We start from the raw sequence: 13543 nt of genomic DNA, 5'->3' as shown, positions 1-13543 counted from the left end.
TTGGCTTGGAATTTAGAAATCTGGGCTCTCTTTAGCAGAACATGCTTCAATGATGACTTTCTGAAATCTGTTGGTGAAGTTGCAGTTCATGTCTGCTTTACTAACCAGCGTACATCATTTTGCTGGAAAATTGGAATACAGATGCCAGTAGCATTACAACTGAGGTAAAAGTTTATATTTTTAAGCTTAAAAATGTGCTTGTCTCAGGGTTTTTTTTATACTTACGTTAATTTGATGCTTTTTACTTTGTCCTGGGAGTCACAGCCACTGAAATCACTTACATGATCAACCAGGAAGATGTTTTGTGAGGTGTAAGGCAGCGGGTGTTTGAGAACACAAGGAGGTGTGCATTATGAAGTGTCAGGGGAGAAGAAAATAGTAAAAGATTACATGGAAGATGGTAGTGTTGTTTGTACCAGATTTTTTTGCATTTGTCATGTTCCCAAGGTAATAATTTTTTGCAATTAGCAAGTATATGCTTTGATGAAAGAATGAGGGTGGATTGGAGAAGTTTTAGATGTATGCTGAAGGTCCAAAGTGGGAAATGGGAGGTGTTTTGTCCTTGAAGCAGACTCAGTCCTGTCTGGTGCAGGCTTCTTGTACAGAAGTTACATTTGGGCTTCCTCTTCAAGCAGGGGGGCAAGAGGTGGAGCTGGTAGACGGGAGCTAATACAGACATGGTGAAGAATTCTAAGACTTGCCAAAAAAAAAAGTTTAATTGGTGATTGCCTCCGTGAGTACCTACCAAAACCACAGGTAGTCTAAAAACTATATAGTGGATCTTGGTTCCTTTGAAAAAGGGAGGGTGGAAAATTTTCCATTTGAACTTAATGTAAAAAGTGGTGGGTTTGGAAATGTGAGTTTTCCTGTTCTGCTGTGGTAGAATTTTTTTTTTTTTTGTCACGAAAAATGCTAGAATAGCTTCAGTGGGGTCAGCTTCATGCTAGAAAATTTGGATTGAAAAAAAATCTATTTCAAATACTTTTGAGAGCAAGTATAGAGAACAAAATGTCAAGCCAAGACATAAAACAGGGAAAGAAACTACAGTGTTCTTTCTGCAGTAATTTTTTTAAAGGTTGCTTGCTGTATTGAATTGGGGTTTGAATTTAACAATGCAATTGCAATCAGTTTTTTAAGTTTCACTTGGAAAAACCTTGAATGATTTTAAGCACAAAAAATCTTTTCAGGATGCAGGAAAAACTTGATCTGTAGCATTGGCTAGGGATTTTTGTGTTTTTTTCTGTCTTCTGATGCACACAGCATCTGTACTTCTTACAAAATGAATATACACAAGTTTTTGCATGCTTGAGTGAAAACGTTCTACTCAGTTGCACTGTGCCATAGTTTTATATGAAGATAACAGATGCTAACTTTTTCTGAAAAACCTGGTTTTAAACAGACCACAGCAACAAGCTTTGGTTGCTGTGGAGGCATGAAACTAAAGTCTGCCAAGTGATTAAAAGACAACCAGTTAGTAGATTCAGATGTACAGTACTGGTCCTGTTAGATTGGATAGTTGTTTATGCAGAAGTTTGCATTAACCAGCAGATAACATGAGGGCTTAAATACAGCCAGAAATGTTCTAAGTAAGTCCATTGCATTATTTTTTGCTACCCCCTCTTCAATTTTTCTCTCTAGTAATTTTATTTCAAACTCTTCGTTGTTTTAAAAAATAGTGTTTTAACAGGCATTATCATCTGAAGCAGATACCTTGGGTCCATCAAATGTGGCTGGTGATTCAGAAGTCTTCAGTCTGCATATCCCTAGTAAAGCTTACAGCATAGCTGGAATTAAACTGAAGATTTCTTACTGTGTTTATAGCTGACCCAAAAAACATTAAGGTAGTTGTTTTTCCCTGATTTGTTTGTAGTTTCATACATGAAAATGAGACTAAGACAAAACCCTCTTTAGTTAAATTAAACAAATTAGCACTAGAAGAATGGAATGAGATAATGCATGATCAGTAAAGGATCTTAAGGTAAGAAGGTTATTTTACTAGAACACAGACTATACTAATTCCTTCAAATGTGAAAAAAAGGTACTGATTGGATTTATCTGCTTTCTAGTCTTTGGTTCTTGGTGTCATTGAACGGATGGTATTTTTCCCCAGCACCTTCAATATAAATATAAAGTAGGTATAAATTGAAGAATAGTTGGATTCAGATCATAATAGGCAATTGCATATTTTAAAAGGCAGGTTGAATTGTGGCTGAAATACTTCATGTATAAGGCTGAGGGCTTGTATTTTTGGCAACAGTGCAGGACTAATGCAGAGAATGCATGGGAACACAGGAGAAAAAAAACTGCATAAATACGTTATATCAAGGGGAGGTACAGAAGGTGAAGGTAAAAGCTGCATTACTGTGAAGTGAAAATGAGCTGCTGTCAATTAATGCATTCTAGTACAAAAGCAGCTGGTTTGAAAATAATCTGGAATATGATAATTGATAAATTATAATTTTAAGTGTCCATTTGAGTCTGACTAAGAATAGCAATTCAGAATAACCCTCAACTGAAAAACCAGAGTGCAGTCAGACAAGCTCTTGTAGGTGTGTGTAGTGTAGAACAGTTCCTAAACTGATGTTTGTGATGGTTTAGCTGGTGCCTGTAAACTGACTTTGCATTCTTGGTTAATGCAGCAGTAAATTCTGCAGTAACTTTGGTCTGCAGTGCATTTAGCTCTCAGTCTTCTGCAGGGATAGTTCAAAATTGTCACTGTATTTTTCTGTACTCCATTGGTTGGTTTAATGTCAACCAGTTGTGGGGGAAGAGTTCAGTAGCTTCCAGATAAGCAGGAGTAAGGGCTGTAACTATTTCTAGAGCATCTGTGTGCCTTGGGTAGGTTAGAAGAGGTGACAGGCATAATCTTCACAGTGATAGGTGCCAGACGTGAAACAGTGAGTTTGATAGGATAGCTCTGTGTAAAGTAATACTTGAAAATTTCTCTGGTAAACAGAGGAAAAAAGGTAAACATCCTTGTTTGCCCAAAATAGCTTTTGTTTGTTTGGGGTATTTTTGCCTATGTGTTAGAAGTATTGGTGAGACTTCAATGTCTTCTTGAACAGTGAAGGATTTTAATTCATAATGGGACAAAGCTTTATCAGGACGCACAGTTGAACAGAATATATTGGTTTTTAACAGCTTTTAATACTGATCTTTGATCTCTGGGGTTGTTCCTGTGCTCTGGAAGGGTAGGCTCCTCTCTTTAAGCAGCTTCTGCTGAGATTGGTTCCCCCCTTCAGGAGCTTGAAGCAGAAATACTCAAGCTCTGAGTACTTAGGAGTCCTAGGTTTGGCAGATTAGGTAATTCTGGCTTTTGCCTAAACTTCATTAATCTTCATATGAACTGTGCATTGTCCCATCACAGACTAGACTTGCAGAGTAAGAACAGTTGCTTAGAAGATGGGGATACAAGGTTATCCTCATGGGAGGAATGCTAGCTCCAGCTGCTTTGGCAGACCAGGGTTGTGGAGACAGAATTTCAAAATGCCTTTAGTTTTAGCAGGGATGGGGATTCTGACTCAAGTTTGGGCTCAGATGGGATCTCATGTTTCATTAGAGGGAATACAAAAATTAAGCTGTCACCTGTGTTTTGAAGAGCTGCCTAAGAGGTGATGTTCTTTTAGCATTGGTAGACACTGAGTATGGTAGTTTCATGTATGCTGAGGAGAAGAGAAGCTGGGCTTGTTTGTAAGTCAAGCCTGTTTTGTTTTTTTCCCCCTCTGGCCAGGTAAGCCTCAGCCCTCCTTATCTTACAGTCTTTGATGCAAGTCAAAAATGAAACACTTCAGTCATGAGTCATGGGGTGGGGGGGAAGTGTTGGTTCCATTTGTTTTGGTTTTGTTTTTTGGGTTTATTGGAGTTTCTCTAGAGAATGTTCTGGAACAGAACTTTCTACTAAATGTGCAGTTCTAATCCTTTTGAGATCTAAAGCAGGAACTGCAATTTGCAACCTTACATAGAGAGCTTAATGTGAGTCTATAATCCCTTCTTTCTGGCAAAGATCACTGTTCAGTGTGAAGCTGTTAATTCTCTGGGGAAGGATACTCTTTCTAAAACAAGCTTTGCAGATTACTTGTCATAGTGTTAATTTTGCTCTGACAGTGAATGCTGAAAATTAATTCACAGATACCTCAGTAATTGAAGGATCTATTTGATATATCCATTTTTAAAATTCTTTTTCCTGTTGAAAGGTTTGGAATGCTTTTGTTGGAGTAAAAGGTCCAGATCTCTTCATAAGGTTCTAGATTTTGTGTCTCTACTCAGAACAACAGTGAGGAGAGGATCACTGTTAGTGACTGTAGAAGTTCTCAGGTAACAAACTTAGTGGAATATGGCAGTGATATTTTTCTAGAATGGATTACTGCTGGCTGAAGAATTGAATTTAGTATTTGGGAGAGGTGGTGTTCAGTCTCTGTGTCTGTGAACAGATAAAGTACTGCACCTCTCAAGCATGTCTGGTCTAAGCTCAGGAACAAGCTGCCAGAGCACAAGTGCAGATGATCAGTCTAACCAGCATTAAGAGGTAGAACTTCCTTGTTTAAACGAATCATGATCCCCTGGTTTTATTGCCTGGTTGTATTAACTGCTCTGTTTTTACAGTTTGAGTTGTATTTCATGAGGATGTCTCTTAAGTTCTTGTTTACAGTGTGATTTATGTTTCCTGAGAATCCGTTCAAAATTCACTGAAAGCAGCACTTTAAGGTATCATCCCACAATCACAAGCAATTGAATTAGAGAGGAGGTAGGTAGATGGCTTCTACTTAACTTAGCTCTTCTATGTGCTGCAGTTCACACTCAGAATTACCATTTGGTGCAAAGGATGTGAATTTTCGTAGCCTTAACTATTTTTTTATAAACTGAGAAAGAAGTAAAAAAGCATTATTTTTTGGCTTAACTATAAATGATATGAGAAAAGCTTTGAAAAAATGCAAGTAACCCTGAATCATATTTTTGCACGTAATATTCTTTCCAATACTGATGTAGAAAAATGTTTCAGATTTTCAGAGTGGAAACATGAAAAGATGGGTTTATGGAGGAGCATTGAGCAGTTACCCTGAAATTTTTGGATGCAAAATGTAACTTGAAACAGCTTGCCCCCCGCCATTTTTTTGTTTAATATGACTGGCATGGCATCTTAATATCTTAAACATGCATTATGCTGTGCTTTATGAGGTGTGGGAGGGGAGAAAAAGAGGAAGGTGAGAAGTTGCCCTTTGCTGTTCAACTGAAGTTGGTTCCCAGGGCAGGAGACCAGATGCAGAAATAGGTTATAGTTGACCAATCAGCCCTCCTACACTAAGAAACTTCCTTAGGTTTTTATGTTATGTGAGTACAGGTAAAACAAAGGTCATGTATGTATTAAGATTAGGAGTCTAGAGTGCAGATATACAGAGTGAAGGGTGAAAGCTCAGTGTTGTAAGCCTCAGTCAGGTTCTAAAAAGAAGTTCCCATGAAGCATATGCTGACACATACATGATGAATAATTTAGGGTGTGGACAGAGGAGAGGGCAGCCAGCTGTACTTTATGAGCCAGCTGCAGCAAACTGATAAGCTCTTCTCGGAGTCCTGCTAGGCGGAAGTAGCAGGAATAGTTGGTGGTTACAAGATTATGGGTCATTGCCGGGAAGCTGGAAGGATAAACAGTGGATCAGCATGCTTGGTAATGAGGGAACACAACAAAAGAGGTCTTGAAAAGCCTCCAAGTTCAAGCTACCACCAAGATGTTCACTAAACAATGAGTGACTTTCTTATGTCAGCATGATGTCCACTGCTAAATGTGAGAGCATGAGGTGGCAGGGGAAGCTTAGCTGTACCCTTCTGTCCTCCAAGTAAATCTTCATATGTCTGACCAAGTATGGAGGACTCCAAAGGGATTATTGTGGAAAAATTGTTACTTGTCTACTTGTAGGCATATTGAAGTACTTCATTAGACTGAATTTCCTAAAATATATTTTTGAAATAGTTTTAACTATCTTTTTTGGTGTGATTGAAATTCCTCAGGGCATTTCCAGGCCTTTAAAACTCTATTTCTCAATATGACCACTGCTGATAAACTGTACTGAAAGTATGCTGAGAGAATCAACATAATAGAACCTTTACTGACAGATAAGTACTCGAGATAATTTTGCATCTTGAACCTTCTAAGTGCTTAATAACATTCTGGAGTCATAATAGCTTCCTGTGATGAAGAAACCCTTTCCTCAGAAAGCCATACCTTTAGAAATGATTGTTTGCTAAATGCTGTTTATTTTGCTAATATGTAAAAAGTGCCAAAAGCTTAGGTGGCTGTTCACTCTTCAACGCACTAATTAAAACTTTAAATACCTTTAGAATATTGTGGCACCTCTGTGAAATGTTCTGTTGACATCAAAATGTATGCTGAGTGTTTAATACAAGGTTTAATTGAAGTTATATTGCATCTTTTGTCCTTTCATTAGATCTGTACTAGTTCAGACTAGCTGAAGATCTTTGCTCTTGCTGAAACAATCTGGGAGGAGATTGATTCCAGGCAGTGATGTCTTGTGGTTTTTAGAACCTCTCTATGGGCTGTTATTGCCTTTGTGCTTATCTATAGTCCTTGTGGTGAGAAGAGTTCTTCCATGGAACAGTGACATTTGTAGCAGCAATTAAAGGCATAGGGACTAATTTGAGCACCAGATTATTTGGATCCACTGGGCTGAGAATTTTGCTATAAACAAAATGCGTGTGAGTAGTATTTTAGCATGGCCACTCCTTGAAGGGAACTCCTTCTCCCACCAAGGACTTAGCTGAAGAGACAAGGTTCTTTTCACATCCGTAAGGCTCTTTTTAAAATGTTTCTAGCCATAAAACTACTGCCTGCCTTCCTTTCTTCCAGTGCAAATATCAGAATGTTAAAATTCTGACTAGTACCAAAACAAGAGATCTAGTCATACAGTGTGAGAGGACACAAGGAAATGGATTGAAGGTGTGTCAGGGAAGTTCAGGTTACACATTAGGGAAAGGTTCTTTACTGAGAGGGTGGTTGGTCACTGGAACAGGCTCCCCTGGGAAATGGTCACAGCATCAAGCCTGACAGAGTTCAAAAACCATGTAGGTGTTACTCTTAGTCATATGGTTTAGTCCTCTAAGGAGAAGAGAGTTGGACTTTTGATGATCGCTATGAGTCCTTTCCAATTTGAGATATTCTCCGATCCTTCCAGTACTCTTTGTATACTGCAGTAGTCCTTTCCTTTTTGTTGCCATGAGAATCAAGCACATAATGCTTTTTTTTAACAGATGGGTGTATATATAAAGTAGTATTTTTAGTGCTGTTTATGTATGAAGTCATTTGGAAAAAAAAAATAGAGCCCATATTAAAGTATGCCTGTTTCATGAATGTGCAAGAGTCAGTTTCTGTAAATGTTGCTCCTGAGACATTTGTACCAGTGCAGCAAGTGATAGGGCATGTAGCTTTCCGGACTGCATAAGGATGAAGCTCTCTTACGTACAAAGGTTTTCACTGGAATAATTCAGACAAGTGGATATTTTTGCCTGTGTAGCCATGCTCTTGGCTTATGCTGTTGTCTAAGTGGGGCTTGAGTTGATTCAGTGAGAACTTTGTTGATTAAAAATTCTGGAAATTCTTACAGGTGATGAAATAATCTTTCAAGAGGGGAAAAAAAAGTGTCTCTCAAGTACCTACATTTTTCAGTAAAGTTATTTTGAATATTCTCTGGTGCTTGCATTAGAGTCATTTTGGTAGAAATAAAGGGACAGAATTTGTCCTAGGGCTGAAGCCAGGAGCATTAGCCATACCGAAGGTCTGAGAAACAGAGGTCCTGACCTGCCCCAGTGGTTTGTTTGGAGTCACTTAAGTTAGAGAAAGAAATGAAGCTCCCAGCTCTTTCAGCAACTCCAAATCCATTTACATTTACTCATCCAATTTATCAGCTACAAACCTTTGTTGACATTCTTTTAATACTCACCTGCACAGAAAACATTCATTAAAACAATAGGCTGGATGTAGTGTGCTCCATATGTAGTGTGATCTATCTGGTATGTCCTGCTCTCAGCTGGTAAAGTGCCACGCACACGAGCTCAGTGAAGCCTCTCCAACTTGCATCACGAGGGAAAGTTTGCTCCCTACAGATCCCCACATGTTGAGGGATTTCACTTTAGGCATTCAGGAACAAGTTGTACATTGTACTGTGGTCACAGGTGACTGTCTGTAGTTTTAAGTTTCTAAGAAAGGCTAAGCAACCTGTTTCATAATGTCTGCATTTGTGGTACTTATTTTCTGTAAGTGCCAGAGAATCTGTATGTTTTAAGTAAGTTTTAATGAGAATTGAAGGGGAGCTTGGACAGTGCTGTACAAGACACTGATTTTATTGCTTATGAAACAAAGGTAAATGGCAATGATCGGTGTTACATAATTTTATAAACAGATTAGGATTGATTCAAAATTGTTCATAAAATAAAGAGAATGAAAGCTGTGGGAATTCCACCTTCTAAATAACATTACTTCATGCTTGAAATCTGGCCATACTGGCTTTGAAGATCCTTAAGCTTTTTTGTGCCTGTGGAAGGTGGTGACCTGACACCCAAATCTTTGGTTTAAATGCATCTCAAAGCAAGATGTTATGTGGAGGTACAAATACAGGCTTTTGCCCCAGCATGCCTGATGAAGTTGAAGGTTATACTGAAGGCATCACCTGTCTTTCTGCTTCTGAAATTTTAAAGTTATTATTACATATTTTTTGTTTTTCCCCTTCCATTACAGCATTTGCCTGGAGCCATAGCTTCCCTTCTACATACTTATTTTTAGTTACTCATGATTGTTGGTGTTGGGTAATTTTGTTTGCTAAGGAAATTGCCTTGCAGTGGTCTACAGACTTTGCCATAATTATCAAAGAAACTCCAAGCCTACCATTTAGATTGTCACTTTGAATTTTGCTCATGAGAACCTACTACAACATTCTCTTGTAGTGATGTATTAATAGTATCCTCATCTAAAAGCAATCTTAATTTATTTCTTCATTTTATTTTTAATGTCCTTTTGGATGGAGTTCAAGACAAGTACAGAATAATATCCTTTAGAAATCCATAGTTGGAGAGCTCCCTGCATCATATTGTCTTTACTCCAGAGAGTAAGTGTTCTGCACAGGGGTTCTGTTCTGCAGATGCAGTCAGAAAACAGAGATCTGGTGTTATGTTGAGGATCTGTGGGGCTTTCTTCTGGATATTCTGTGCTGCCTGAAGGTATTTGCCCTCATGCAAACATGGATACAGTGATATTGCTGCTGATATCTGACTTTCCATTGATATCTGTGGAAAGTTCCCTAAGGTAGATGATCCTTTAGTTACTTTGCATCTTTGACAAATGGTCTGTGGTGGTGGTATCCTCAGCAGCACAGTTACCCAAAGTGAGAGAGAGCATGCCCTGATACAGACTGCTGTGAGCACAGGTCCTGTTTGCCTTCAGAGGTGTTTACCTTCAGCAGAAGAATGGTTACAGGGTGGACAGGTGGTGGCAGTAATATCTTAAAGTACTGCATCCAAATCTGAGAGAACCTTTTTGTTTAAAACCTTTACATAAGTTCAATGAACATGAATTTGAAAGAGAAAATAGCAGCAGCCTGTTGTAATGATAGAGATTGCATAGCATTTGGAAACAAAGGACTTATGGATTAACGTGGCAGAATTTGGGCAGCTACAGTAGAACTGCTCTGAATTATTCTTATAGAGCCAAAGGCATGGTTTTGCCTTCTGCTTTTTGTCTTAGTTGATAAAGAATATCTGCTTGCAGTATCGTAAAATAAGAATTGTAATAACCTCCTAAATTTGTGGTATTTCAGAAAGAGGGTTAATGTAGTACACAATAAAAGAAAGTACTTGCTTTATCTTGTTTTATGTCTTAAGATTTAAAAATATTAAACCACAGCCTTTAAAATTCATATCTTGAAACAGCAAAAATGTAATTTGTTTAAAAATACCCTCAAACAAACAAAAAACAAACCCTAAAACTGGGACATGAAAATGAGACATGATTTAACTTAATTATAAACCTTGAACAAGGAAACAGCATGTTCTCAGAATACTTAATTACAGCATTGTTTTTAGGTTGAGGTTTTTTGCTGTGTGTGTTGCTCCAATCAGTCTTAAGCAGAAAGAATAAAAGGCAAAGCACGGAAGTACAGTAAACATCTTGAAATTCAGTTTCCTTCTTACTGGGAACCTATCACGTGACTTTCTGGAAAAGATTTACTAAAAAAAAAAAAAGGCAGTTTCTTTTTTGACAACTGTAAATCTGCTTCTTGAGAAATAGTATCCTGTAAGATCTCTCAAGCAGCACTATAAGGTTTAAATGGTTTTATTGTTGTATCAGTGAATTTAAGGAAAGAACACTGAAATGTTTGATTGCCCTGAAAACATTACTGATTGACAGATGAGGACAGAAAGAGAGTAAGGCTTTATACTATTAATGCATAATTATTTTATAGTCTGGACTCTTAAAGCTAAGAAGATGCTGATTTTGACTGAATTCTATAGCATGCAAAGCCAGTTGGGGTAACTCAATCTAGGATGATGGCCTTTTTTGGCAATCTCACTAAAAGACAGCTGGGAATTGAACTTAAATGGGACCAGCATTTCAGTTAGTCAGTGTATTGAATGTGGTTTACTCTGTCTTAAAATTACATGTATGGTAACTGTTCTATCAGCTAAGTTTCTGCATGGCCTTCTGCTGCCCTAAAGTGTGGGGTCCCAGCTATCCCTTTTTGAAGTTGGTGGCAGAAATTTTTTAAGATAAAAAAGGATCAGCTACCATCTTTCTCTTTGAGTCAGTATTTCTCAGAACTGCACTCCCTCTTGTGCTCTCACAGGTGAAAAAATTACCTGTGCTTGGATTCACCTTTTTATTGAAGGTGAATGGAAGGACTGACATTTTTATATTGCATTGAAACAAACGGTTGTCAGCTTGAAAGGATTTGCATCAAAAATATATAGGCATGTTGACCATGTTCAGTCATGCCTTAAAGACAAATTTTAGGGTGGATTCCTACAGTATGCTGAAATAGGTGTGTGAGAGCCAGGAGCTAAAACAAGACCCTGGTGTTTCTGTTCTTGTCAGTCTGGTGTGAAACATTCCCAGTTCATGGAGGTGAGCTAGAACCCCCTTGCACCACCGGTGCAGTGGGAGCAGAGCATGAAGTACCGTGGGTGTTACACCTGGAGAGGAACTAAGGCCTTCCATGGAGCAATTTAAAAACTTGTTGCTTTAATTCCTGCCTTTGGGCTGTGAATGAAGGGAACAACCTAGCAAGGGCACACAGGAAAGTTACAGTGTGATTTGAAAACCGTACTTCTTGAATGTTCTTTCCTAGGAGCTATGCTTCTGTCCTTTTGCAGAGGAATTTACTCTATATTTATACACAAAATCCACATCCCTGCTTTATGAGGAAACCACAGTACTTTGAGATGTCCATGACGTTTGTTACAGTTTTATATGCCTCTGTAATTTTATGGAAAAAAAGAATGTGGAAGTCTGAGGCCATATAAAAGCCTCACGACTCGAGGGAGCCAATACTGAGAACCCACTGTGGTGTTGTCACAGCTCTTCCTCATCCTCTCCCGCCTCCCTGCCGTTTTCTACAGCTCCGAGTGCATTTGCTGCATCTGCGAGACTCGTAACCGTATTAGAGCCCCTCTCATCGCTGTTCCCCCGTGTCTCTTGGAAGAACAAACAAAACCGACCCGCCCCTGTGCCGGGGCAGGGCTGAGGGCCGGCAGCGGCGGGGCTGAGCGCGGCCCGGCCGTTGCCCCTCGCGTTCCGCTGCCCGGGCAGCGCCGCCCCGGCCGCCCGCAGGCCCCGCGCGCAGCACCGCCCTCAGCAGCGCCGGCGTCCTCCCTCCTCTTCCCCCCTTCCTTGCTTGGAAGCACCGCCCCAGCTCGCTGCTTTGGGCGGCTGTCGCCATGGGTGCCGCCGCGCTGCTGCCGGTGCTGCTGTTGCCGCTGGCGGTGGCCGCGGGCGGCCCGGAGGTGCGCAGCCTGCGCGGGAGCTGGCGGCTCCGCAGCGGGAACGGCTCGGTGTCGCTCCGAGCGGAGGTGCCGGGCTGCGTTCACACCGCGCTGCTCTGCCGGGGCCTCATCCAGGTACGGTACGCCGAGAGCCGGGCCCTGGAGCAGCCCTTCCCGCCGTGGGCAGCCCCGGCCGGAGGGGAGAACACAGCCCTCCAAAGCACAGCCCCGTCCCACTGCAGGCGTGGGTGGCATCGCCGGGGCAGCGGCCAGGCTTCCTCTGGTGGCTGCCGTGTCCTCAGTCCCGCAAAAGGCAGAGGGTACAAATGGAAGTTTTGCGGTATGTGAGATTGTGGTTTTGACACGCAGCCAAGGTGCTGACACCAGATACCTGCAATACCCTCACAGTGTGTAAGTCATGCCTACCTATAGTGGTACCTCAAAACAATGGAAAGTTACACCCACACTCCTGAAGTTTGACTCGTTGATGCAATATGTTTAGGGAATTCAGCCCATTAAAAAGCCCTTTTAAAACTTGCAGGGACTGTAAGGACGGTGGAGGTCATATACATCCACTCTGCCTAAGGAAAATATAGTGTGAAACAGAAGAAGTTTAAATTTAAAGAACTAACTCCTGTCTTAACACTCTGAAGAAACTTTTTGCTTCTGTTTACACTTGTCTCTATTAGATTTTTAAAGTTACAGAAACACAGCAACCACTTTGTTGGAAAAATTTTCAAAACTGCTGTTGCAGATGGGTAGCAAAGTAATCTGATACTAGCATAAGGTGCCTGTGACTCAGACCTGACATGAAACGTGGCACTAACTGGATCATTGTTGAAATAAGATGCCTTTCTAAAAAGAAACAAGGAAAAGGTTCTTGTGTACCTGGAACAAAGAAAGAAATTAAAACTCAGTGAAGTTAACAAAGTCACCTATAAAGATGATAAAGAGAGTTCTGTGCTGGAAAATGTACTGTTGTATGGTGGAAGTATATCATATTACCCCTCCTTTATTGTGGGCCTAGTGGTGCTGTTCTTGTGCATCATTTATTTTAAAAAACATGCTGAATGTATGCATTTTGTATTTTTTATTTCTTGGGTTTTATCCTTCAGCCTGTTATACTGTGATTAAAATTAGAGAAATAAAAGGAGAAAGTGACACCATTTGGGCAGGATAATTTTAGCATTTTCTATGTTGGCACAGGTTGGGAATCCCAGCGCTAATAATAGATTCCAAAGAGTGTCACTGCCAGATACAGAGCATCAACATTGGAAAAAGAACTGTGCGATAAAGAGATAGGCAGAGCTATGATGATCTGTTGTTTTAACATCTGTGTGCTAAGTGATGTGACATCTTGGACATCGAGAATTAAGGTTTCAGAAGGGCTCTTCTACAGTTGTCAAATGTGCAGGGGGCAGGGAGTCTTTATGTGAAGGGATCAGTGAAGGGAACTCTGCTGGTTTCTCTGATGCAAAAGTGCACGAGGTGAACTGAAGGTCTGGGATGTTTGGTTGTGCTGGGAGGTGCTGCTGCAAGAAGTGTGAATAATCATCAGGAGAAA

At 40.2% G+C, this 13543-nt stretch overlaps 1 protein-coding gene across 4 annotated transcripts in view; it reads left to right on the top strand.

The window, feature by feature from the left end:
* The first annotated feature begins 11919 nt into the window (after nt 1–11919).
* The window catches only part of MANBA (mannosidase beta), a 45030-nt gene continuing 43406 nt past the window's right edge, over nt 11920–13543 (top strand). For all 4 annotated transcript variants that reach the window (XM_064417089.1, XM_064417087.1, XM_064417088.1 and 1 more), the window contains exon 1: nt 11920–12114. In XM_064417089.1, coding sequence (XP_064273159.1) covers nt 11935–12114 — 180 coding nt within the window. In that variant the 5' untranslated portion in view covers nt 11920–11934. The remainder of the gene's footprint in view (nt 12115–13543) is intronic.

Source organism: Passer domesticus, chromosome 4 (assembly GCF_036417665.1).
Source record: "Passer domesticus isolate bPasDom1 chromosome 4, bPasDom1.hap1, whole genome shotgun sequence".
NCBI classification, from domain to species: domain Eukaryota; kingdom Metazoa; phylum Chordata; class Aves; order Passeriformes; family Passeridae; genus Passer; species Passer domesticus.
The sequence above is the reverse complement of the archived record's forward strand: the minus strand, read 5'-3'. Positions and strand labels throughout refer to the sequence as shown.